The sequence below is a fragment of the Mya arenaria genome, chromosome 6, assembly GCF_026914265.1.
Source record: "Mya arenaria isolate MELC-2E11 chromosome 6, ASM2691426v1".
Taxonomy (NCBI): Eukaryota; Metazoa; Mollusca; class Bivalvia; order Myida; family Myidae; genus Mya; species Mya arenaria.
Window position 1 is genome coordinate 76,859,313 of NC_069127.1, and position 25,810 is coordinate 76,885,122.

Genomic DNA, 25,810 nt, shown 5'->3' on the forward strand with positions numbered 1-25,810 from the left:
AATGTTCTAATGAAGGATTTTGAGTTCAATTTGCTAATAAGAATGAACATAAAACATGGTATTTCTGCCTTGTGATACTATAGAAGACCACAGTAAATCTTTTAGCAATCTCACCAATCATTTAATATTTGTCATGCTTTCTGCTATTATAAATAAAGCTTGCTTGTCACAAGCTTGTTATAAATCAGTAAACAATAATTCAGTAAATGCATTATTTAGTAAGTAGTTATTGTTTTATCAGTCAATTTGATGTGTGTTATAAATACAATTATATCATATATGTATTGATTTCAAATAAGAGTTTCACCTTAAAGATGCTCATTTAAAGATAATGAACAGACACACAAAAACTAGACACATTTGATACTAATTGTATGAATGATTATTGTTTAGGTGACCTCTGATTTGTTTTGGAGATATTCATAAATGGGTGTTATTCTTTGTTGTCTTCAGTTTCTTATACATTTAAGGATTTTTATAATTGCTTTTCTGGTATATATTAATTTAATGCAAATGAAAACACACTTTAAAGTAGACACATTTGATACTAATTATATAAATGATTACTGTTTACATGTACTCTGATTTGTTATGAAGATATTCATAAAGGGGTGTTCTTCATGTTATTATACATTTTGGACTTGATTTCGTATTGGTTTTCTGGTCTATATTCATTTAATGCACAAAGAAATTATTATAAGTGTTCAGTATCACTTTCACACATTGTTTACTATTATTTTGTGCATATTTGGCCTATTTATGCTTATATATATATATACGTTCCGTTTCCTGTCCATAGCATAACAAGAAAACTGCTTTTTGGAATTTCATTAAACATCATTCAATGGTAACGCACAACAAGAGGAAGTGCAGTGCACAATGACTATAGCTGTATTTCAGCTAATTACATAATTATTGCCCTTTGCCTCTTTTTCTTGACCAGAGCATTACTTTCAAAATACTCATGGTATTGAAATAAAACTTGGTATATGGATAGGTGGCAATGACAAATAGTACAGTGCACAAGCACCCTAATTCTGTTGTGTTCATTAATGTACCACACCCCTAATGAAATGTTCAACTTGAAACTCTTCAATTTCAATGCTTTAGCCTATGTTGCTAAGCAGAGTACTACAAATATTTTGAGAATTTCATGGATGCGGTTCGATGCATTGTAATATGCTTGTTGGCCTTGACATTTCTTGTTTTTCAACATATAACAAATGCATAAACTATTAAACGGCCCCTTTGATGCTTTGCATCAATGGTCTTTCTTGTAAAACTTTTCAGATGAAATATTTCAGGTGATCAACAGTGTCTGTCGCGAAGCAGGTATGTGTCACAAGTCGTCTGCTAATTGGGTGTTTGAGGCGTGATATTGTGTCCTTGTGCAGCACCCTGTGAAATTCTATGACCTTGTTTACAATGACAAGTGTTGTTTTATGATCTCAGATGTGCTTTATTGACACTAATTGGCACTAGTTGATATTAAACAAATTGATAATTAATCCGTAGGAATTGATCGTCCAATCACAAGTTAAGAGTCGTGCAATCAAAGCTATTAATGACCAATCGTATTTTTGATGAATATGCATGAAGAAATTATTTTGTGTAGTGTATTTTATTTTTCATACCATATGTTAACATGTTTAGTTTATTGATAAATAAAACTAGAACTCCACGAGTCGGATGTGTCGCCTAACAAATTATTTACTGTCGACATTATAGCTGTTAGATTGGCATTTTATTCATTTAAAGACAATGATGTTGCCATTTAACTTTCAAGTGTAGGTGGCATTTGAACTGAAGGTAACAACGTTAAGCCAGGAGCAAGCAATTGGTTATATAGGCAAAAATGAGCACAATAAATACTGAAGTCAATGACATTGAGAAATAATTTGAAGATAATAGATTAATACGTTTTCAGGTGTAAAATGAGCATCTCTGTCTTGCTTCTGTCTAAACTGCTATCCAGACCGGTTTATGATGGCTGAAGTAAGACTCCAATTCACCAACAGATTTGTAACTGTCGCAATAACTTTAAAACTAAGAAAGCAAGAGTTACTGTTATTGTGCACTGCACTTGCCATCCATAAGATCTATCTACATATGTAGTTTCAAGTTGATAACTCTTATATTCTACAAGATATGCCCCGGACAAAACTTTAAGCATGAAAAATGACAAAGGGCACTAACTCTAAAAATAAGGAAGCAAGAGTAACAGTTCTTGCGCACTGCACAAAAGTAACCCCTATATGTCGTCTTTTCAGGCGACATAAAAGTACACGCATGTAAATAAAGAAAAATCAGATCGTCTTTTTGTCTTCTTATCTTTTCCGCAATTATATCCTTCATTACAAAACACCGCAGAAGTTGTAGGTATTGCATTAAATCAAACAATGTAATGAAATAAAATTACAATCGACTATCAAATAATCAAATCGTCATTTAACATGTAACCTGCTGATAAATAACAAACTCGAAAGCACGTGGCAGTAACCAAGCAACCACCTCGGCCGAAGTGACCGATGTGACTATCAAATTCGCGAGGTGTTTATGTGGTATTCATCATGAGTTTTATGACGTAAAATGAGTTGTTTAGCTTTGATTATAATATAGTTATTATTTAGTCTGAGAAAGAATAAATGAAAAAAGTGAAATTGCCATATGACGAATTATAAATTAAGTGGACAATTATGTCAAATAACAGAAGATGGGTGATATATAAGAGGAAATTTACTTATTATGAAAACAATTTGATACGAGTATCCGGATAGTATTCGAATACTTGATACAAATATCCGGATACCGATTTGGTATCCGGTTTCCATCCCTACTAAAAATCCATAGGGGTCAACCCCAACCTAAATGTTAAGCATGACCTTTGACTCCTAAAATCAAAAGGGGTCATCTACTTGTCAAGCCCAGACTCCATTTTAAGTTTGATGACCAAAGGTCCAGGCATTGTTGAGCAATCACTCAGAGAGGCCTTGTGAACCTTTAGGTCACTGTGACCTTGACCTTTAACCCGCTGACCCCTGTAATCAATAAGGGTCATCTACTGGTCAAGCCCAACCTTAAAGTCAAAATTGGGGGCCATGGGTGCTGGCGTTGTAGTGTTGTCACTCAGACAACCTTTTCGACATTCAAGGTCACTGTGATTTTGACCTCTGAACCGATGACCAGTAAAATCAATAGGGGTCATCTACTGGTCAGGCCTAACCTCCAATTCAAGTTTGAGGGCCATGGGTTCAGGCATTGTCGAGTTATCACTAGGACAACCTTTTAGCATTCAATGTCACTGTGACCTTAACCTTTGACCTAATGACTCCTAAAATCAATAGGGGTAATCTACTGGTCACGCCTAACCTTCATGTCAAGTTTGATGACCATACGTCCAGAAATTGTTGAGTTATCACTCAAGCTTTGGTTTTCCGACGGACCGAAATGTGCAAAGCAATATACCTCCTCTTTTTCGAAGGGGGGCATAAAAATATTGGAATACGACCACTACACGGGGCTAAGTACCAATTGCAAATATCAAGGGTCTGGGCATTGCGGTTTCAGATTATTTATTTTTTTCAAAGATATTACTATATAAGTATATAGAAAACCTGAGACCCCCAGTAGGGACCAGCTTTGACCACAGGTGTTTTTTTATAATTTAGATTAGAAACACTACATAAGGCTACAACTATCAAAAGGTTCGGGCCATGCAGTTTCAGAGAACTAGATTTGTTTTTATTATATCATTATTATTTGATTTTATTATATAATTATATGGAAAACCTTGGACTCTTAAGGGATATGTGGTTTCAGAGAAAAAGATTTTCAAATATATTTCTATTAAACAATGGCTGGACAAAAGTTAAACAATGGCTGGACAAAAGTGAGTCATCAAAATGGCAACCTGCAAAGGGGGCTGACTGCTTACTTGTCTCTGGTAGTCAATTTTGGCCATTTGTAGATTTCCTAGAGTTTGACATCAGTGTTATTACATGACTCCTTGACATATATCTACCCAAAAGTGTAATTATGGAGTAAAATCACAAAAATTACAAACCACCGAAATTGTCCATCCTTTATTGGTTAACAGAGAAATAGCCAGGGCCTGGCTGTACGATGATGTATCCCTGGAATAAAGGTTTCATTTTTGTAAAAAAAAAGAGGGCAGTTCCATTTTTACATTTTTGATAAATAAAGACATTAAATTTTGCGAAGCATGGTTTTGAGGATGAAATTATATTTAAATCACATGTATACAAGCATGCTCATGTAAAAGTAGTCATTTTTAGAAAACTCACTCTCTGGTCACTTGAAAAGCCTTGCCAGTATCCATGGAGAGCCCAGAAGCTCCACCAGCAAATCCATAGCCCTTGGGTACAAACTTCTTTCCATAGCAGGCCTTACAGAACACCTCACCCTCATGGTCGGAACAGGACAGGCTGTCCAGCATCTTGTTGCAATTTGCTGAAATGTTTAAACTATATACATTTCAGGAATGGTTAGTGTTTTATATTAGTAAACTATGTAAATTTCAGATCATTTTAAGACTTTTTTTAAGGAAATGTAAAACTTCCGTATTCACTAACATCCTAAGTCTGAATTCAGACTCGTGCTCAGAAAACTGAAAACTGAATTTCAGAATATCTAAGATATAACTAATTTTGACAAATGATGTGTGCCTGACTGTAATTAAGATTATTTGTAACACAAACGTAAATTTTTACTTCCTTTAAATACATTTTTACAACAAATATAAAATTTAGGTTTTCTTTGTCTGAGCCTCAAACTCAGACTAAGATGTTATTGAATACAGGCCCTAATCTTTAATAAAATAAACAGACATAAACACCTCATACTATAAACTGTACAGGGGTCTTTTAAAGTGCATTAAAGTGCATGTCATCAAGGATAATGCATAAGTACTCTTAGCTCATATTTATAAAGTTATGAATTATTACCGTTTGATCAAGAAGGCACTTCTGTTTTCAAGTTCAAAGGTTGGGTTCAATACTTATCATTATTTCAGCACAAGATATCTTACCACATGATAGACACATCTTGTGCCACATTTTGCCAACAACCCTGAGCGCGGCAGCTTCGGCAATGTAAACGGTTTTGTTGCAACGGGGACAGGAGTCACCCCCACCCCACTTTCCCCTACTCTCATTGGGTGCCAGGGTCAAGGCTGCCTGTGCCTCCCGGCAGCTTGAAACATTCCTGGAAGAAACAGTGTGACAATGTTTAAACAGGCTTATAACTTAAAGATCTATTAAATATTTTTAATACACTCATGTATGTAGATGTATACATCATTTCTGAAGGCTTATATAGATGCAGGCTGTCAGGTGAACTTCTTTAAAAAAGTAGGAATAAAATTTACCAAGTAGAACTCTGTGAGTCGGATGTGTTGCCTGACGAATTATCTACTGTCGACATTATAGCTGTTAGATTGGCATTTTATTCATTTATAGACAATGATGTTGCAATTTAACTTTCAAGTGGAGGTGGCATTTGAACTGAAGGTAACAACGTAAAGCCGGACAAAAATTAACAACGAAAATTAACAAAGGGCAATTACTAATGGAATATGGAAGCAAGAGTTACAATTCTTGTGCACTGCTGTTGCCCTCAATGAGATCTTTCTACCTATTAGGTTTCAGGCTGATACCTCTTATAGTTTACGATATATGCCCCTGACAAAATTTAAGCTTGAAAATTGGCAAAGGACAATAACTCTATACATATAGAAGCAAGAGTTACAGTTCTTGTGCACTGCACTTGCCCTCAATGAGATCTATCTAGCTATGAAGTTTCAAGTTGATATCTCTCATATTCTTCAAGCTATGCCCCGAACAAAACTTTAAGCATGAAAATTAACAAAGTGCAATTACTCTAAAACTAAGAAACCAAGAGTTACTGTTATTGTGCACTGCACTTGCCCTCCATGAGATCTATCTAGCTATGAAGTTGAAAACTCTTCTATTCTACAAGATATGCCCCGGACAAAACTTTAAGCATGAAAATTAACAAAGGGCAATTTCTGGCAAAATATGAAAGCAAGAGTAACAGTTGTTGTGCACTGCACTTGTCCTCAATGAGATCTATCTACATATGAAATTTCAAGTTGATACTACTTCTAGTTTACGAGATATGCCCGGGACAAGTGAAAACGGGACGCGACCGCTGCCGCCGACAAAAGTAACAAAACCCCTATATGTCATCTAGTCAGGCGACACAAAATCCTATGAGCCTAAAACGGAATCCCATGAAAAGTCTCCATAACCTCTTCCTATATACCAAGTTTGGTCACTAGATGTCAAACCTAGCTAAAATTATAAGGTGACTTTGACGCTGCCCTCCCTAGAGCCAGCCCAAACAATGACACAAGTCATTCTTATAACTTGTTTTCCCTCTGTGAAAATCTGGTTAAGAAAATGTGATTGTCAAAAAAAAATCAAAAGAAAATTTAAAAAAAAAAGTCAATCAAGGGCCATAATTGGCATCTAGGGTTTAAATGGAGTTATGTAACCTTAGTGTTAGATGGTCGTCATTGATTGTGCGAAGTATTAAGTCAATTCATGAAGGGTATAGATTTTTTTTATTAAAATCTAAACTTGCCCTAAAACTTTAACGTAATTCCTAAGTCAATCAGGGGCCATAACTTGTATTCGGATAATATGGAGTTATGTAACCTCATTGTGTGATGGTCCTGAACAACTGTGTGAAGTATCAAGTCAATTGAATGAAGGGTATAGAAGTTATTAATAAATATCCTAACCTGCCATAAAACTTTAACCTTAGTTCAAAAGTCAATCAGGGGCCATAATTTGTATAAAGAATAATATGGAGTTATCTAACCTCATTATTTGATGGCCCTGAACAACTGTGTGAAGTATTAAGTCAATTGAATGAAGGGCATTGGACTTATAAGAGAAAATCCCAACTTGCACTAAATTTATAACCCACCCTAAAACTTTAACATAAGTTCCTAAGTCAATCAGGGGCCATATCTTGTTTTAAAGGTACTATGCAGCCTTATTTTAAACTTTTCGGTATAGGTTCTATTCGGCATCATATTTTGATTGGTAATTTTCTTACGAAAATTTACGATCATTTTACCTGTTTCCGAACGGTATATTACGCTACATTTCATACCTGTACGGAAAATGACGGAAATATTTCCGGAAAAGTGCGAAGTCGATGATCAGACTGTGACGTCACAGTCGTGAATACAAAATGTCTGACAGCGAGAATTACACAACTGACGGAGATGAATCGATTGATTTTTCGGATACTAGCTCGTATGACGCTGAAAATAACATTGTTCCATATCAGTTTGAACCATTAAATAGGGATGATTTAATTGAAGACGACATTAATCGTCTAGATCTTCACGACGGAGATGATGGAAATCGAATTGGCAACACGAACTGGTAACCTAAAGTTACTAAACTTAATTTGAACTTCTTTATCTATGCGGAATCGATACCCAAAAATGTTAAAATGCAAATTCAATTTGAATACAAGTTTGGTTTTAAGTCATTCAGTGTCACTGTTTTTATATTTTGTAATTCATGTGACAATTAAGAATGTCGTGTAATTCAACATTTGTCAAAACTGAAATGTCTGAAAATACATGAACGTGACTATCTGTACTATAATATTTTCATAACTATTGCTTGGTTTATAAATTATTTTGTACATCAAATTTCTAATCTAGATTATCAATTATACTCCCATATCCAGCAAAAGAACTTGATTATAGTAATTTTGTAGTTTATTTGATGATTTAATTGTTTTAGGTGCAGATGCAATAGCTGTATTGCTATGCATACAGAGCGGGAATCGGTATGCTGCCGTGATGTTGAACAAACAAACTTCAAACTGGATGTGTTCAATGAAGAAGGCCATGACATTGAATGTATAACAGACCACCCCGGGTTTGGCACTGTTTGCCTGGACCGCTATGTGCTAGAGACTGCATACTACCAGTACAGACAGCAGTATGGAGTGCCGCAACAGGAAGATAATGAGTAAGTCTTAGTTGTATAAAAGAAATAATCAATGCATGTGGTTCAAAGTTTATTTACATTCTGTCAGTCACTAGAATGCTATCACATGATATTCTTAGAACTTCATTTTGTTTTAATATCATCAATATTATAACCGCATATAAAAATTAACCCCCTATAATTGGGAGTTACTTGTATAATTTCACATTGGTTTGACATCTTATTTTGCAGGCAACAGAGATATGTGGCATATCGCCAGTTTGTCAGATGGTGTTGGGGATATTTGGGAAGAGAGGTGCGTGTTGTACTTCCATCATGTGCAGTTCAAAGGATTAGGGCGCAGTTTCCATCACAGCAGTATGAGGGATTTCAGGACTCATAGGCAGTCATGACAGATGTTTGCGACATATTGTTTGCTACTTATGTGTCAGATTTCAATTTTACTATTCCAATATTTTACCACAAGTGTTTTGTGTTTTTTGTGATGAATCAATTGAAATAAAATGTTTGACAGGTTGGATTACTTTTGCATTTGTTTGAACTACGAAAATGATTCCTTAGTGCAAGGCCATGCCAATATTCAATATCCATCATATATGCATGAAGCATTTGTTCCATGTTGTCATGTTTTGGTCACTCCTTAGTTAAATGAGTAAAGCTTGTAATGACAACAATTAAAGGGTCTGTCTGACAAATTATTTACTAGTGGAAGTAATTTGAAGAAGAGCACTTTAACATATATCCTTCAAATAATTCAAAGTTGTTTGAGTTGCCCCAGCCCATGTGATAGGGACATAATGGCAACTACATTAAACTTTATCCATCGCAATGCAACAGTTTTAGCTGTAAAATCGACTGATCACCTTGTCTAATTTGACATATTGCCCACTATCCATAAACTGAGTTTCATGAACTAGCTTTGATACTTCTTGAATTATCACAGGAACATATTGGCTATATCTTTAATGTCAAGGGCAATAACTCGCTCTGATGAAAAAATAAACTAACGTGCATAATCTTCATATTACTATCTATCCACATACCAAGTTTCATCAACTTAGCTAGAGAACTCTTTTAGTATTCCAAGGACCGATAATTTTTCCATCAACAGCTATATTTTTATATTTCAAGTCAAGGGCCATAACTCGGCATACATTTACCTGAAGAAAAAAATAAACAAATGTGTATTATCTACACACTGCCCTCTTTCCACATATGTTTCATTTAACTTGGCTTTGATTCTTTTTTTCCCTATCACAGGTTCAAATTGGCTATAGTATGGTCCTGAAAAACTGTGTGAAGTATCAAGTCAACTGAATGAAGGGTATACAAGTTAAATATAAATATCCCAACCTGCCCTAAAACTTTAACTTAAGTTCCGTAGTCAATCAGGGGCTATAATTTGTATAAATGATAATATGGAGTATTCTAACCTCATTATGTGATGGCCCTGAACAACTTTGTGAAGTATTAAGGGAATTGAATGAAGTTAATTGGACTTATAAGTGAAAATCCCAACTTGCCCTTAAAAACATTAACCAGATGCCGACACCGACGCTGGGCCGTAGTATAGCCCTCCTTATTCTTCGAATAGTCGAGCTAAAAATGAGAAGTTTTACATACCTTTAGGCAAACCTTTGTATTACTCACAGACATAAATTGAAAACTAGAATACACCTTGAAGAGGCTGGAAAGACTGGTCTTTTGACACTCATATATCTTTCACCTTGGGGTGATCATGAAGAAAGCAGCCATAGACCCCCAGTCTGTACAGTCTCATCAAGATAATTCCAGTCTTCTATGCAATGTCAATTGAAAAGATCCTACAAATATACAGTTGAACACCGTTAATCCGAAATTGTAGGGACCCAAAAATTCATTTCGAAATAACGATATTTCGGATTAACAAATTTCAGAAAATAACAGTATTATATATGTGGGAAATATTAAGTTGTGAAGATTACAATTTTGATTACACGTTACCAATTTGATACATTCGGTTTGAGTGATCTTTTGTATACATGTTTGTTGAATTATTGTTTAAAAAATGATAATAATTCGTTATTATACTTCTTTATTAAAACAACATTAAACATTTAAAACAAAATCACATCACAAGTACACATTGGGAACATAGCACAGTTTATAACAAGAGCTGTCACAGAGACAGAGCACTCGACTATTCTGCATAACATAAATGTGGTTACATGCAAAACTTTAACCAGAAAGTCCAATAATGGGCCATTATTTGCAAAATACAGTTATGTAGCTTGGTTATTCAAGTAGGTTGGGTGGTTGAGTACCATTGTATAAAGTCTCAATGAAATGCATCAAGTTGTTGCTTAGATATTAACCTATGTGTGCTAACATGCAAAACCGTAACCAGAATTCTACGCCGCATAATAAAGGGGCAAAACTTATATAATATGCAAGGAAGAGTTATCTTACTTGATTAATTAAGGAAGTTGGGAGACTGTGTATAAAATTTCAATAATACATGATGTATTCACTGAGGTATTGGCTTAAAAGTGGTTTCATGCAAAACCGTAACCAGAATTTCTATGTTGAATAAAAAAGGGCCATTATTTGAATTTTATGCAAACTAGAGTTATCTTACTTGGTCATTTAAGTCGATTGGATGGTTGAGTACCATTGTATAAAGTCTCAATGCAATACATCAAGTAGTTGCTGAGATATTAACCTATGTCACACTGACGCCGACACTACGGTGAGTAGTATAGCTCTCCTTATTCTTCGAATAGTCAAGCTAAAAAGCATGTTTAAATAGATTGTTTGGTAGCAGGTTGAGTGAGCAATGTGGCGTTCGAATCTGATGAGATAGACATTTCAAATGATATTCAGGTTGTGTTAACCAGCAATTATATACACACTACATCACCCAACTGAATCGTTCATTTTCTGACAGTGATGTTTTTAATATGCGCATGCTCAATGCCATTCTTAAAGTGACACACTTATTCAAAATCAATACATACACATGCATCACAAACATCAATTTTGACTGATAAACTGTTAACTACTTACTAAATAATGCATTTATTGAAAATTAATTACTGATAACAAGTTTGTAACCGTGACGTGTATTTCATAGCAGAAAGCGCAACAAATATTAAATGATTAGTGAATGATAAAAGATTTACTGTGGTCTACTATAGAAATACTGTGCTTTATGCTCATTTCTTTCAAATTAAACTCAGTATCCTTCCTAAGAACCATTGTTTTGGACATTTATTCATCTTTTTGGAATATTAAAACAAAATTATTAATTGTGGTAAATCTTATCTGGGAGTAAGAGTGCATCTTTAAACAAGCGCTAATTGTGCTCCATTGTCCCCTCAAACCGGTGCATTTGCAGTATGGTTTGAAAAACTATGAGATGATGGGTTCAAAATAAGGATTGATAAATAGGTGTGAAATACCAAATTGGAGCCGTAATTTTTACTTCGGAATTGCAATTTCAGATTAATATTCAAAGTTTAGTTAAACAAAGAAGGAATAAAATCGGGACCGAAAGGTAATTTCGAAATAGCGATAGTTTCAGATAAACGATGCTCGTAATAGCGGTGTTCAACTGAACTACCATTTTCTAACTATTAATATAAGGATATTGTGAAATACACAACTTGAACCAAAAAAGTAGGAAATTTCAGGAGTTTTGGACCAAAGAGTAGAAAGGAAAGGGAGGAATTCAAAAATAAGGACAGCTTGACAGCCTGTAGATGAACAAAACATGTTTAGGGCTTTTTATAAATGTATGGACCATATTCAACCAATTTAAAACCATTGATGTATTACCATAACAACAAAATCAAAAGATAACTAGATCTATCACTGAAGGTGATTAATACCCCGAACACCGCCTCTCATTATGATTTATCATTGTATGAAGTTTTATGAAATTCCATCTAGTAGTTTTCAAGTTACTGTCTGGACAAAAGTTTGACCAAAAACACAGAAAAAAGGCAATAACTCTGTAATTTGCTAAAATAATGTAATGATTCATGTACACTGAACTCCTTCTCATTGTGCTGTACCATTGTATAAAGTTTTATTACATTCCATCCGGTAGTTTTCAAGTTATGCTCCATACAAGAAATAAGTAACAAAGGGCAGTAACTCTGTAATTGGCTGAAATAGAATTGCGGTTCCTGTACACTGCACTTCCTCTCATTATGATCTATCACTGTATGAAGTTTTATTAAATTCCATCCAATAGTTTTCAAGTTATGCTCCGGACAAGAAAACGTAACAAGGGCAGTAACTTTGTAATAAACTGAAATAGAATTGTGGTTCCTGTACACTGCACTTCCTCTCATTATGATCTATCACTGTATGAAGTTTTATGAAATTCCATCCAATTGTTTTCAAGTTATGCTCCGGACAAGAAAAAGTTACAAAGAGCAGTAACTCTGTAATTAGCAAAAATAGAAATACTGTTCCTGTACATTGCACTCCCTCTCATTATGATCTATCACTGTATGAAGTTATATTAAATTCCATCCTATAGTTTTCAAGTTATGCTCCGGACAAGAAAAAGTAACAAAGGGCAGTAACTCTGTAATTAGCTAAAATAGAACTGCGGCTCCTGTACACTGCACTCCCTCTCATTATGATCTATCACTGTATGAAGTTTTATTAAATTCCATCCTATAGTTTTTAAGTTAAGCTCCGGACAAGAAAATGTAACAAAGGGCAGTAACTCTGTAATTAGCTGAAATAGAATTGCCCTTCCTGTTCACTGCACTCCCTCTCATTATGATCTATCATTGTATGAAGTTTAATCCAATTCCATCTAGTAGTTTTTAAGTTATGCTCCGGACAAGGTAAATTGCAACGGACCGACCGACAAACCGACAAACCATCGGACCGACCCACCGACCACAGGGTGACTCCAATATACCTCCTTCAAACTTTGTTTGTCGGGGTATAAAAAACACTTCTTAAGATAATAGGTAAAATGCAGAAGTTGTGTTACACAATTTAAGTAACATAATATCAAAATACATAACATTACATAAATTACACTTATTAACCTCATGTCAGTTAATCATCACAACATGAATTCCGATTTCTACTCACTCTCTGGACACCTCGAAAGCCTTGTCAGTATCCATGGAGACACCAGAAGCTCCACCAGCTAACCCAAAACCCTTGGGTCCAAACTTATTTCCATAGCAGGCCTTACAGAACACCTCACCCTCATGGTCGGAACAGGACAGGCTATCCAGCATCTGGTTACACTCACCTGAATCAGGATAAAAATAATAGACCACAAAAATTCAACTGAGTCCATGTGCAGTTGAACATCATAATTAATGGTACCAGACTTCAATTAAGATCAGTCTCTGAAACATACCTGGAGTTATGTTTGAATTACAAAATAAGTTCATGCTAGAGTGTGTAATATTTTGCGAATATTAACAGTAAAATGCACATATAACGGATATGCAAGGGAAAACTCTTACAAACTGGATAACTCCTTGAAGTTTTGGTTTTGACCTCATAATAATTCTATAAATAAGATACTACAGGGTAGGGAATTCAGATGTACAATTCATAATCAAATCAGTGCAGTTTTCTCCCTTCTGCGTGCAATGCTCTAGGAGTGAAATAAGCTAAATGGACAAAATAAACCCAGCAACATTGTAAGATGGAAGAACACATATATATATACGATAATAATAATATCCAATATCGTTATTCATTAATGTATACCTCAGATATTACAAACGTATATTGGCGTTCATACTCCAACTTCTTAGTAAGCTGCGTCATTTTCCTCTGTATTGCTTTGTATTTGAAAGGTCAAAAAATATCCACTGTTGTGAGTGGGTTTTGAGTGGTGAGTGAGTGAGTGGGCGGGCGAGTGTGTCGGCAGATTGGGTGTGTGGACAGGCAGGCGTAAGATCGAGCGCACGAGTGTCATGCTATCATTCATATGATCTGTTTTGAATATCACATAGAAGGAATCATTGCTTAAGCCATTCAGCACTATCAGTGCTTTGATTAGTTAATTAAGTTCTTCAAACTAAAAAAACATTTTGGCTACATGGGACCATGCTACAAATATCATGTGTGACTTACACATCATGTGTGACTGCATTAAAGATTGGGGGGGGGGGGGGGGTCATTTATAGAAGGCTTAGACTAGGCCTTTAGGCCACACCAAATTAATATTTCGTTCCTTGGATTTTTTCTTTTCTTTTTCTAGTCGAGTGAGTGGTGTTTAGATCCCCCCTTTGAAAATCAAGTTTTAGATATATATTTTTAGACCCAGAAAAGCCAACTACTGTAACACCTCATTATTTGATTTGAACGTTAAAGCAAATGTATGTTCAGTGATATATATTTCAATGAATGTACAATGAATCAGTGAGGTGAAAAAAAAATGTTGATGTGATTTGGATAAACTACATAAAAATCTTCATTTGTTTTCCATTTTAAAGCTTATTTTCCATCTGGATATTTGACAAAAAGCACCATTTACTATCTACGCTTTCAAAATTTTCAGGAGGGGGGGCATGACTCAAGACCCCCCTACCTGCGTGCAAATTGGCTCTAGCTACGGCCCTGATCATTGTTAACATAAGTTATATGATTCAAATTCATGGATGCCAGTGACACCACGGCACTTAACCTCAAATGTTTAGCATGATGAGCGCCATGTTGTATGACAGCTGATTTGTCATTGACATTGGACGCCTTTGAGGCAGTTTAAAGATAATGATCATTCAAAGTGTGAGGATGGTAGGTACAGTTTTTAATCATGTTGAAATGATGACTGATATTTGCAGATAAAACATGTATCCTCTTAGCAGCAGGGAATAAGTAAATATGACGTAAATTTTAATGACCAATATGAGTTATAAATTATAAAATATTAGTAATATGAAAATAGGCAAGTTCTTGCAATGTTTAAGCAGTATATGTTAGTTTATAACCACTACATCTAAAGCAAGAGGACCATTATTGCCCTAAATCGCTCACCTGAGTAAAAGAGTTTAACCTTTGTAATCAATATAAATTGATATTTGTTCTCAAAGAATATTGAAAAACATACTGATCAAACATGTTGCCTGGATAATCACTGACAGGACTTGTCATACTTGCCTGCACACTGACTGGACTTGTCACAGTTTCCTGCACACTGACAGGACTTGGTGATTGACTCAGACTGCACACTGACAGGATTTCGTTCAGTTGCCTGCACACTGACAGGACTTGATGATTGACTGCACACTGACAGAATTTGATTCTCATACCTGCACACTGACAGGACTTTGTTCAGTTGCCTGCACACTGACAGGACTTGATAATTACTGCACACTGACAACACTTGGTACAGATACCTGCACACTGACAGGACTTTGTTCAATTGCCTGCACACTGACAGGACTTTATTCAATTGCCTGCACACACACAGGACTTTGTCCAATTGCCTGCACACACACAGGACTTCGTTCAATTGCCTGCACACTGACAAAACTATGTTAAATTGCTTGTACACAGAAAGAACTTTTAGTATAGATACACAAACAACAAACAGTGCACCATCCAATAAAATAAATAAACTGCCTTAAAGCTGCACTCTCACAGAAGTACCATTTTTATAACTTTTGTATTTGTGTCTTGGAAAGAGCAAATATGGGGGTAAATATCTGCCAACCAATGATATAAGATTGCAGACAAAAGATCAGATCGCAGATGTTCATATTTCTGTTTGAAAATTAATGTTTTATGGCTTAAACCATTACTACCAGTTTAAGAAAAATGCATAAAACATCAATTTTTGAACTTAGGTATATAAATCTGCGATCTAATTTTTTGTCAGCAGTCTTATATGACTGGTGTCCATGCATTCAAAAATGGCTTGTTCCAAGACAAAAAATAAAAAAAAGTTGTCAAAATGTTCAATCTATAAGAGTGCAGCTTTAAGCTCTAAAAATCAAATATCTGAACACATTCAGCACCTTTCACTACTATCATTGCTTCTTCCATTGGGAGCGAGACAAATCGGCCCCTTACCAAATCGGCCTACAACCAAATCGGCCCCTAAGACGTTTCGGCCCTGCCATTTCGTCCCCTGAATTAAATTGAATCGAGACGTTTCGGCCCCTTATTGATTTTCAACAGAGACATTTCGGCCCCTTAATTTTATTTTATTTTTTTATTTTGAATATAAAGAAAAAACATAATTTGTCAAATTTTATTTCAAAAGAAGTTGTAAATGAGATCTGTTAACTCACAAATAGACAAATATTCATGAAATACATTGATCATTTAAATTTATTTTAATATTAAATGTTAAAAAATGTAAGAACGTATTTTATTATATGACTGATAAATATTAATTGGTCGATTAAAACTTTAAAAAACAAATGTATTTGAGCAATGCGTTCTTTGTGGGTGTGGTGGGTGTAAAAAAGACATTCAAAGACGTGTGAATAAATACGTGTCTTTAATCTGTTAACTTTTTTTTCAAGTTGATTCAAGAATATTTGAGTAATATAGACATTTCAAGTATAAATATATTAAATCGTTTCTAAAGACAGGTAACGTGCCGCTGTCAAAAAAATAATATATATACATACATGTTCACAAAATGAGAAAGTGCCATAATATTAATTAAAAAAGATGACAATAAATAAATCCAGGCAAACGCACTGAGGAATAATCCTCAGTTCATACCAGCAACCACCAACCCCATCATAGCATTGTATGTGACTGATGGCAGCACCGAGTCTCCGATAAAGGTAGGTGTTAGCAATATTAATGTTTTGTAGACACCCCAAAACGTATAAAAAATGTATAACACTTTCTAGATATGGAAAAGCTGTTGAATATGACTCACATTGGCAAGTGTCATAGTTGCATCGGTACATTATAAAACACACACGTCTGACATGGTATTATCAAAATTGGAAGATTTTTTTAGCGTTTTTTTTTTCGTTGTTTTTATTTTACAATATAAATAATAACAACTCATACTAAATTATAAAATCTGATGTACAGCTTAGTTAAAGTTTAATTTTCAGGTTATTAAAGTATCAATAAATCTAAGATAATACATGATTAAATTAAAAGTTACGTGGCCACAAATTCATATTTTGATTATTTAAATTCAAATGATTAAATATGGCAAGCTGCTTTTCCATATTTCTTTACGTTTCAATCATCAATTAATTATGTACTTATTTGAGGTAAACTATTGCTGTCAATATTGTCATAAAAAATATATACCCTTTTTTCAATAGTCAATGTTCACATAATAATGATAACGTTTAGTTGCTGTGTACTTTTTGTCATTTTTTTGTGACCTGAGTGTAGACGAATAAACTTGTAGTGTCACAAATTCCGACGCCTGACACCTGATTGGAATGTGACAAATTGCCATAAGAACGTCTGTCTCGAAAAAAATAACATCTTATACTCGTGTCGGTGGCAGCCGTTGGCCGTCAGCGTAGAGAGCAATATGTATATATTGACGCCAGGATAATGGATGAGTGGTTCTCATATGATTCACATGAGGTCACGTACGTGCGAGGAGTTTTTGAGAAATGTTGGTGCCATCTACGGTGGACGATAGGTGCTTGAAACGGTTTTAGATAGTGGACTTGATATGAAACACATTTCATTATACCTCTTGTAAATATAAGCAGCATGCTTATGTATATTATTTCAAGATTTGTTTGGAGTATAAAGATTTATGTTCTAATTCGATTTATTTCCATAAAAAAAACAATCTCATGAATAAATGTCTATGTTCACATGTATATTCATTATACCTTTTGTAAATATTAGCAACATGCTTCTGTATATTATTTCAAGATTTGTTTGAAGTATAAAGATTTATGTTCTAATCTAAGGGGCCGATTTGTCTGGTAGCCCTTCCATCTAGGTCAACATCACCTTCCTTCACATGTTCAAAATCAAAATTTTCTTTAAATGCATTAAGGCCAGAGTTTTTTTATCTTTCGTTTTACGGGAGCGCCGTACCTAAATATTGCAAAACCCAAATAAGAAAAAGATTCCAATTCCTAACTTTATTTTTATTTTTTCCGCCGCCCGTTTTTCAATCTTCGATATAATTTTTTTTTTTTAGTGTTTTTAAACCTATTGCTAATTTCACAACAACAAAAAGTTATCGTGCACAATTTCCAAGATGGCGGAAGCTGGCGCTTCTTGCTTATGATGTTAACTGAAATATGTTTGTTTGTTTTGTGATATGCAAGCATATTATATGCCATGATGAAAATGAAACTTGAAACTTGCTTATTTTAGTTATCATCATCAAAGCTCTTGTAAGAAAATGGCTGCCTTTTACGAAATTTTGAAGTGGAATTAGTTTGAAGACTGTTGTTCATAAAATCAGTGCGTTTGTCATTTTGTGATATTTCGGAACGGAATTGTATTTTCTTTATACCAAAGCATAAAATCACTTAAATATTTCTGTGTGTAGACCTGTTTACACGGGGATACACTGAGAATTGGAATTTGCTGTACAGGTTCCGACTACAGAAAAAGACGAGAATGTGACATTGGATTTGGGTTGTTTGTCTAAAGACAATAAAGTTATACCAACATATCGCATACCATTTTAATGGGCATTGGCTACTCTTTCCGAAAAAATGGAATACGCAACATCGAGTTCTTGACAGGACATTATGTAAATTGAGGGGGGATCAAGTTCTGGTGTTGCATGCAAGGGCAAAGGAACAGGAGGACAACCTGTGGCAGCTGCTGTATATGCTGAAGGGAAGGGTGCAGCCAAGCCAACGTATACATCTTCATTGTTTAAGGGTGATCGGGAAACCGTGAATTTGTGGGTGACGGAGTTACCCAATGTGTGCTTAAGCTACACAAGTTTGATTGCTAGTTGCTCAGAGGCAGCTAAGGAGGCACTACGAGCCTTGGATCCAAGTAGGCTGCTGCTAGATACCGACTCTCCATTCTTCAAAGCAAAGGGGGCTAAGTTAGGGAGTCCACTACACCTGCGAACCATGGCCAATGCCGTGGCGCGATACAGGTCGGAGTCGTGGCAGGAGATACTAAAGCTAGCTTGCTCCAATGGCAAGCGGCTGTATGCGCCCCCACAATAGGGCGTGGCTTTGCCTTTTCAAGCTGGGTGAGGGGAGATGAGAGGATCATGGTGGTAGGAGGCGAGAGGATCATGGTGGTACAGCAACTATCATGATGGCCCAGCAGTGAGTCGTGGAGCATTCTGGTATCGTCTGCTATGGAATACAAGGTAACACTTCTTTTTTAAAATAGGGGGGGGAGTGTAGTGGCTGTTCCTCAGCAGGAACTGTGGAGTGCTCCACCAGGGTGATAAGCGTGACGGTTCCCGAGCGGGAACTGTAAAGTGCACCGGTGTTAAGGTAAAATGATCGGTGTTACTGAGTTGGAAATCAAGGACAGTAGACGTGCACAATTCAACTGACTGATTACTTCTGTTCAATAATATCTTTAGAACTTCACGATATTAGGTGAGATACATTAGTATATCAAAGACATTGAATTTCTTCAGATGTGTTGTTTATCTCAATATATGAACCCAAAATGATATTAATCAACATTTTAGACACAAACAATGTGCCAGATGCCTTATGTTTTGCCAGTGCAGTTTCAGTGACTATAAAAAGCACTACAAAAGTATATATGCTCATATTAAAGCTGCACTCTCACAGATTTACCATTTTTACAACTTTTTTATTTTTTGTCTTGAAAAGAGCAAATTTTTGCGTAAATATATATCTGCAAACCAATGATATAATACTGCTGACAAAAGATCAGATAGCAGATTTTTATATTTTCGTTCGAAAATTAATGTTTTATGGCTTAAACCGTTACTAACGGTTTAAGAAATAGGCATAAAACATCAATTTTTGAACATGTATATAAAAATCTGCGTTCTAATTTTTTGTCATCAGTTTTATATAACTGCCTTCCATGGATTTTCGCAAAAATTGGCTCGTTCCAAGACAAAAAATAAAAAAAGTTGTCAAAACGTTCAATCTGTGAGAGTGCAGCTCTAAAAATCATCCATATATAATAATTTATGTGTAATTTTACTAATTATTATTTCAAAGTGCAGTGTTAAATAATGTGGAGTTACAGTTAAAGAATATATTTACATTGGTGTGAATCAGTTGACTTGTGGCGTAAAGAGAATATGAATATCCAAAATTAATTTTAAAAAAGGTTCCTTGGAAAGTTGGCTGACATAGATTCGTGGTATGTTCCCAGGGAAGGAGGATGCAATGGGAGTCAGAAGTCCCTAAGGGTAAGTATGGGCAGGTAAGAGAAAAGTTTACCCCAGGTTATTATAAACCCACAGGGGGCCAATCACCTTCACTCAGGAGTCAGCACCCCCCATTGTCAAATGCTATGCAAAATTATAGAGAGACTCTGCCAGCCAGTACCCCGTCCACCAATGCAGATGTTTTTAGTTATGGGCTTGCAAATGTTCATGAGCCAAGATTTGTCAATACAAGAGATAGACATGCGCTTAGGGACATGCCAAAGTCTATGTCGGATGACGGCACATCAAATTCTTTTTTCATGAAATTTGATGAGTACGCTAAGGCGTTCAAATGGACGTAAAAGGAATGTCGAACGTGTCTGTCATTGTGTTTGCAAGGGAAGGCCCTTGATTACGGTGCTAGGCTGGTTTAAGGCAATCCAAAGATTACCTATCAGTTGTTATTGAAGAACATTGAGGACCGTTTTGGTCCAGAATCACCGGCTACAGTGCAGGCAAAGTTTTTACATGCCTGTCAGTCTAAAGGCGAAAGCCTCGAGGATTGGGCAGACAGGGTGCAAACTTTGTCTGTGGATGCTTACGCTGACTTGCCGGAATCATTTAGCAATGGCCAAGCTATTGATCGTTTTTGTCAGGGCCTTGTTGATACAGAGGCAGGACATAATGCATTCATGCAAGGTTTTGTGAAAATTGAAGCTGCTGTAAATCATTTAAGATTGTTTCAGCATAGCAGAAGTGTGATGAGGGAAATGAAGACTTCACAGATGCCGGCAGCAGTTGATTATGATGAAAGTGCTGTGTAAGTGCGGGCGGTGCAGAAGACAGCGGAGTCCATGTCAGAGATAAGTATGTTACGTCTAGTTCTGCTAGTGTAGAGCAGGTACTGTCTAGCCAAAGTGTTGACTTTGTAAGTTCAGAGGCACAGTTGCCTTCGGAACATATACCCGTTCCTCCCAGTCGTGGGGTGGGGGAGGGGGGGATTGTGGATAAAGTTAAAGTACATATGTATGTTTACTGAAATCGTTGTCCACTTTCACCATACCGGTACTGGTAGGTGATGTATCAGTAAAGGCAGTGGTAGATTGTGCGGCGGAAGTGACTATCATTTCAGACAAGGTGTATGAAAAATTAAAAAATCCTTCTACAAAATTGCATGATGTAAGACTGGACACTGCTGGTAGGCAGATGTCAATAAATGGGTTTGTAGCAAAGAGTGTTAAATTAAAAATAGGAGAAACTTGTTATGTAGGCCCTATTAATGTGGCCCCTATTGATCAAGACATGCTTTTTGGTGCAGATCTTTTACAGAAGGGTAGCGCTATCCTAAACATGGGGAAGGGTACGTTGATATACGACAGCCATGAGATCACTATGGAAAGTACAAATCGGAGTGGGCAGCCAATTGTTGCACATGTGACAGTAGCACAGAGGAGAGTGGTACCGCCAAACTCGGTAGTAAAGGTAAATTGTAAGATAGATGCAAAAATGCCTGATTTCTATATCAAACCATGTGAAAATTCAAAAGTGTTTGGACCAAGAGTGGTTCGTAGTGAGGGTCAGCAGCCTTTTATGTGTGTTGTAAACACCACTGATTTCTGCTTTTAAAGAAAGGTAAAGAAATAGGAAGAGCCTATCCGGTTGAGTCATTTGTAGATGTAGATAGTGATAAGGAAGATCCGAAAGAGCAGTGGGCGGATACTGACCAATGTCAGGATCAGAACAATCAGGTACACAACCATCCTTAGGTGAGTCATGAGCCTTTGGTCGTCCCTGACCATTTATAGCAAATGGTTAAGTCGCCTATAGGAAATCTTGAGCCTGGGCAATCAGAGCAATTAGTGCATTTGCTAATTGCATATGAAGACGTTTTGCTATAAATGAGTTTGATTTGGGCACATTTTCTTCTATTGAACATGCTTTAAATACAGGGGATGCAAGACCAGTTAAACAGCGTTTGCGCAGGACACCACTGTGTTTTGCAGGGGAGGAAGAAGCACATTTGCAAAAGATGCTGCAGGCCGCAATCATCCAGGAATCAACATCAGATTAGGCATCGTCTCAAGTACTTATTCGTAAACGAGATGGGAGTGTAAGGTGGTGTATTGATTATCGAGCCGTAAACAATGTCACTATAAAGGATGTTTTCCCCCTCCCTCTTGTGGATGATTGTCTTGGCACTTTGTCTGGTAATATTTGGTTTTCTAAGTTGGACGCAAATTCAGTTTATTGGCAGGTCCCTATTAAGTTAGAGAACCAAAAGAAAAAGGCTTTCATTACCAAATGGGGTCTGTACGAACATGTTAAAATGGGTTTTGGTTTATGTAATGCCCCCGCGACCTTTTCTAGAGTTATGAACCTTGTTCTACGTGGTTTAAACTGGAAAACCGTCCTCGCATTCTTGGACGATATTTTGGTCATGGAAAAGTCATTTGAGGAACATAATTATGGTAAACCTCGAGGAGTCCCTGGAACGTTTCAGGCTCTATGGTTTGAAGCTCAAACCAAAGAAATGTAATTTCTTCCAAAAAGAGGTTGAGTTCCTGGGAAGGATGGTAAGTGGAAATTCACTTACAATGTTGGAAGCTGATACGGAGACTGTGTCCAAAAGGCCAGTTCCTACATGCTCCAAGGAGGTAGAACGTTTTATGGGATTGGCAAACTACCATCGTACATTTGTCAAAAACTTTTCGAAGGTAGCAGAACCACTGTATGCTGTAGTGGGTAAGCAGAAGTTTCATTTGGGAGATGAACAGCAAATAGCATTTGAAACACTTAAAACAGCACTGGTGCAGCCACCGGTGTTATCTTTACCTAGGGTAGAAGGTGATTTCATTTTAGATACAGATGCGTCAGATATGGCTGTAAGTGCAGAGTTAGTCCAGGTGCAGGATGGTGCGGAAAGAGTAGTAGCTTATGGTAGTTATGCTCTGACTAAGGAGCAACGCTGTTATTGCACAACTAGGAAAGAGCTGCTTGCAGTCGTAAGATTTACAAGGCAATTTAAGCACTATTTGCTCGGTAAGCCTTTTAATGTCAGAACCGACCACTCGAGTCTAACTAAAAATGGTTACTTAATTTCAAAGAACCACAAGGTCAACTTGCTAGATGGATGGAGGAGTTGTCCCAGTACAACATGGTACTGGAGCATCGTGTGGATAAGAAACATATGAATGCGGACGCGCTTTCGCGTAGACCTCATCCCAAGTAGGGGTACGGTAGACTGACCTCCCTTGTGGTGGCTGTAAGTATTGTGTGAGAGCTGATAGCCAATGAGGTATTTTTTCACAGGATGTGGATTATGCGGTTTCTTTGGCAGCGCAGAGGGCTGATATGCAAGAAGGTAGCGCCTTTAAGCACCTGGAGCCCGTGAGCGACTGTCAAGGGGGAGCTGCAGCCCTGAATGGTAGTGCGCCACCGGGGATGGCCCCGCAGGGTGATAGTGCGCACACTGAGTCAGAAAGTACACAGGTACAGTTTAGTAAGTGCCTAGTTTTGGGTAACAGTGGCAAGGCGGGAGACGAAGAAGGTTTACTTAGGGTTAATAGTGACTTTACAGTATCAGCGGCAGCAATAGGGGCCGAAGGAGGATACAATTGCATAAAGTTGCATACCAACAGAAGGAGAAACAGGTGATGTGGAGGTATACATTGAGATAAGTAGGTAAAAAATGAGTCCAATGTAAAAGTTTGTGGTATACAGGTGCCCAATGGCATTCATACTTGTTGGGGTTTTGAAATAGAAGACTTGCAAAAGTCCCAGTCCGAGGACTCTGATCTTGCTATTTTGTTAAATTGGTTAAAGGACACAATAAGTCATAGTGAGCGGGATCTATTTATAACAAGTTCATGTGCTAAGACATATTGACTCAATACAGAACAGTTTCTACTAACTAATAATTTTCTTTATAGGTCTCGCAAGATGGATGAGGATAAATACCTAGTGATCCCACTATCATTACGGGAGGAAGTTATGATGCTGAACCATGACATACCATCTTCAGGCCACCAGGGAGTAGCCCGCACAAAAGCGCGCCTGAAAGACAAGTTTTACTGGTATCGGATGGGCGATGACATCCATAACTATATTGCTACCTGTCCAGTGTGCGATCAGCATAAGAAAAACGACAGGTATGGTGTTACTCCTTTAAAAGAGTATCAGGCTGGAGGGCCGATGGAAAGGGTGCATTGAGATTTTTTGGGTCCTTTACCTGTCACTGCTAGGGGCAACCAGCTTGCGTTGATGATGGTCGACCAATTTACTGAATGGGTCGAATGTGTACCTTTACCAAACCAAACAGCGGAGGTAACAGCTAAGGCGGCTGTTGACCAGTTTTTCTCTAGATTTGGGTATCCATTTCAGGTCTTTTCAGACCAGGGTTCCAATTTTGGGTCGTAATTGTTCACAGCCATTTGTGCTAGAGTACTAGCAATTCATAAAGCTAGAACAACCCCCTATCGCCCAGCGGCGAACGGGCAGGTTGAAAGGTACAATCGTACGCTAATGGATGCAGTGAGATGCTATATACGAGATTCACAAGATCAGTGGAACCTACATTTACCTCAAATCGCAGGGGCTCTTAGGAGTGCTGTGAATCATAGTACAGGATTCACTGCAAATAAACTCATGTTAGGCCGTGAGTTAAACCTCGGCATATCTCATGTTCCCGCAATCAACGGATACTCTGGTTTCAGCAGAAACTTATGTTGATACTCTAGTAAAGAATATTGAGGCAGCAAATGAGGTGGCAAGGAAAAACTTAGACACGTCTCTTTCAAGCGCATGAAACGAGACTATGACGTGCATGTGCTCCAGAGACCATACGCTGAAGGTTATGTGGTGTATCTCTTGGACACTGCAGTGATCAAGGGCAAGTGTCGAAAACTTTCGCCGCCCTGGAAGGGGCCGGGAGTGGTTGTGGAGAAACTTTCTTCTTCTCTTTTCAGAGTACAACTACGCGGATCTCTGTTGGTGGTCAACCATGATCGTATCAAACCTTGCAGGGACAGACAGTTGCCCGGGTGGATCTTAGAGTTGCTGAAAACCCAACAGAAGGGGTCAGGTAACAGGGTGGTGGATAATACCCTTTATTGCATTTGTAGGCAGCCGTGGCAAGGTCGCTTTATGATTCAATGCGACGGCTGTGACAAATGGTTTCATGGGTCATGTGTAGGTGTAACGGCATCGGACGCCCTTACTATTGATAAGTACTGGTGAATGTGTGTAAGCAGTAAAATCTAAATATGTACCATTTTCTATTTCCAGACATGGGAAGAAAAGCCAGCAAGGACTGTGTGTTGTATCGAACTGTGTTGTCCAGTTGTCTCGTGCTCATGCATTTCAGGATCATGTGCCGGGTATCTTTAATGAAAATCAGCACATAATTGAAGAGGTATCCGCGATTCAAGTGACTGCGCTGAATGTGACGGCCCGGATGTTGATTGGGTCCAGTGACTTGGAAAGGACCATGCAAATGGTGAACATGTCCATGGGACCGTGTCCATCCTTCATG

The 25,810-nt window shown here is 37.1% G+C and overlaps 2 protein-coding genes across 2 annotated transcripts in view; one reads left to right on the forward strand and one right to left on the reverse strand.

The window, feature by feature from the left end:
* LOC128238422 (uncharacterized) overlaps nt 1–25,810 on the reverse strand; it is a 106,886-nt gene that overhangs the window by 18,519 nt on the left and 62,557 nt on the right. Inside the window, exons 3-6 of the mRNA XM_052954337.1 lie at nt 13,119–13,284; nt 5,048–5,223; nt 4,305–4,470; nt 4,064–4,133 (exon numbers count right to left, since the gene is read on the reverse strand). Coding sequence (XP_052810297.1) covers nt 4,064–4,133; nt 4,305–4,470; nt 5,048–5,223; nt 13,119–13,284 — 578 coding nt within the window. The remainder of the gene's footprint in view (nt 1–4,063; nt 4,134–4,304; nt 4,471–5,047; nt 5,224–13,118; nt 13,285–25,810) is intronic.
* On the forward strand, nt 7,277–8,600 carry LOC128238423 (P2X purinoceptor 7-like). Its single transcript, XM_052954338.1, has 3 exons — nt 7,277–7,439; nt 7,809–8,039; nt 8,250–8,600. The coding sequence occupies exons 2-3, from the start codon at nt 7,834–7,836 to the stop codon at nt 8,398–8,400; spliced, it is 357 nt and encodes a 118-aa protein (XP_052810298.1). The 5' UTR covers nt 7,277–7,439; nt 7,809–7,833; the 3' UTR covers nt 8,401–8,600.

Coding starts and splice junctions, on each gene's coding strand:
- LOC128238423 (XM_052954338.1), top strand. CDS start 7,834: ATGCATACAGAGCGGGAATCGGTATGCTGCCGTGATGTTGAACAAACA. Junction 8,040..8,249: donor CCGCAACAGGAAGATAATGA/GTAAGTCTTAGT, acceptor CTTATTTTGCAG/GCAACAGAGATATGTGGCAT.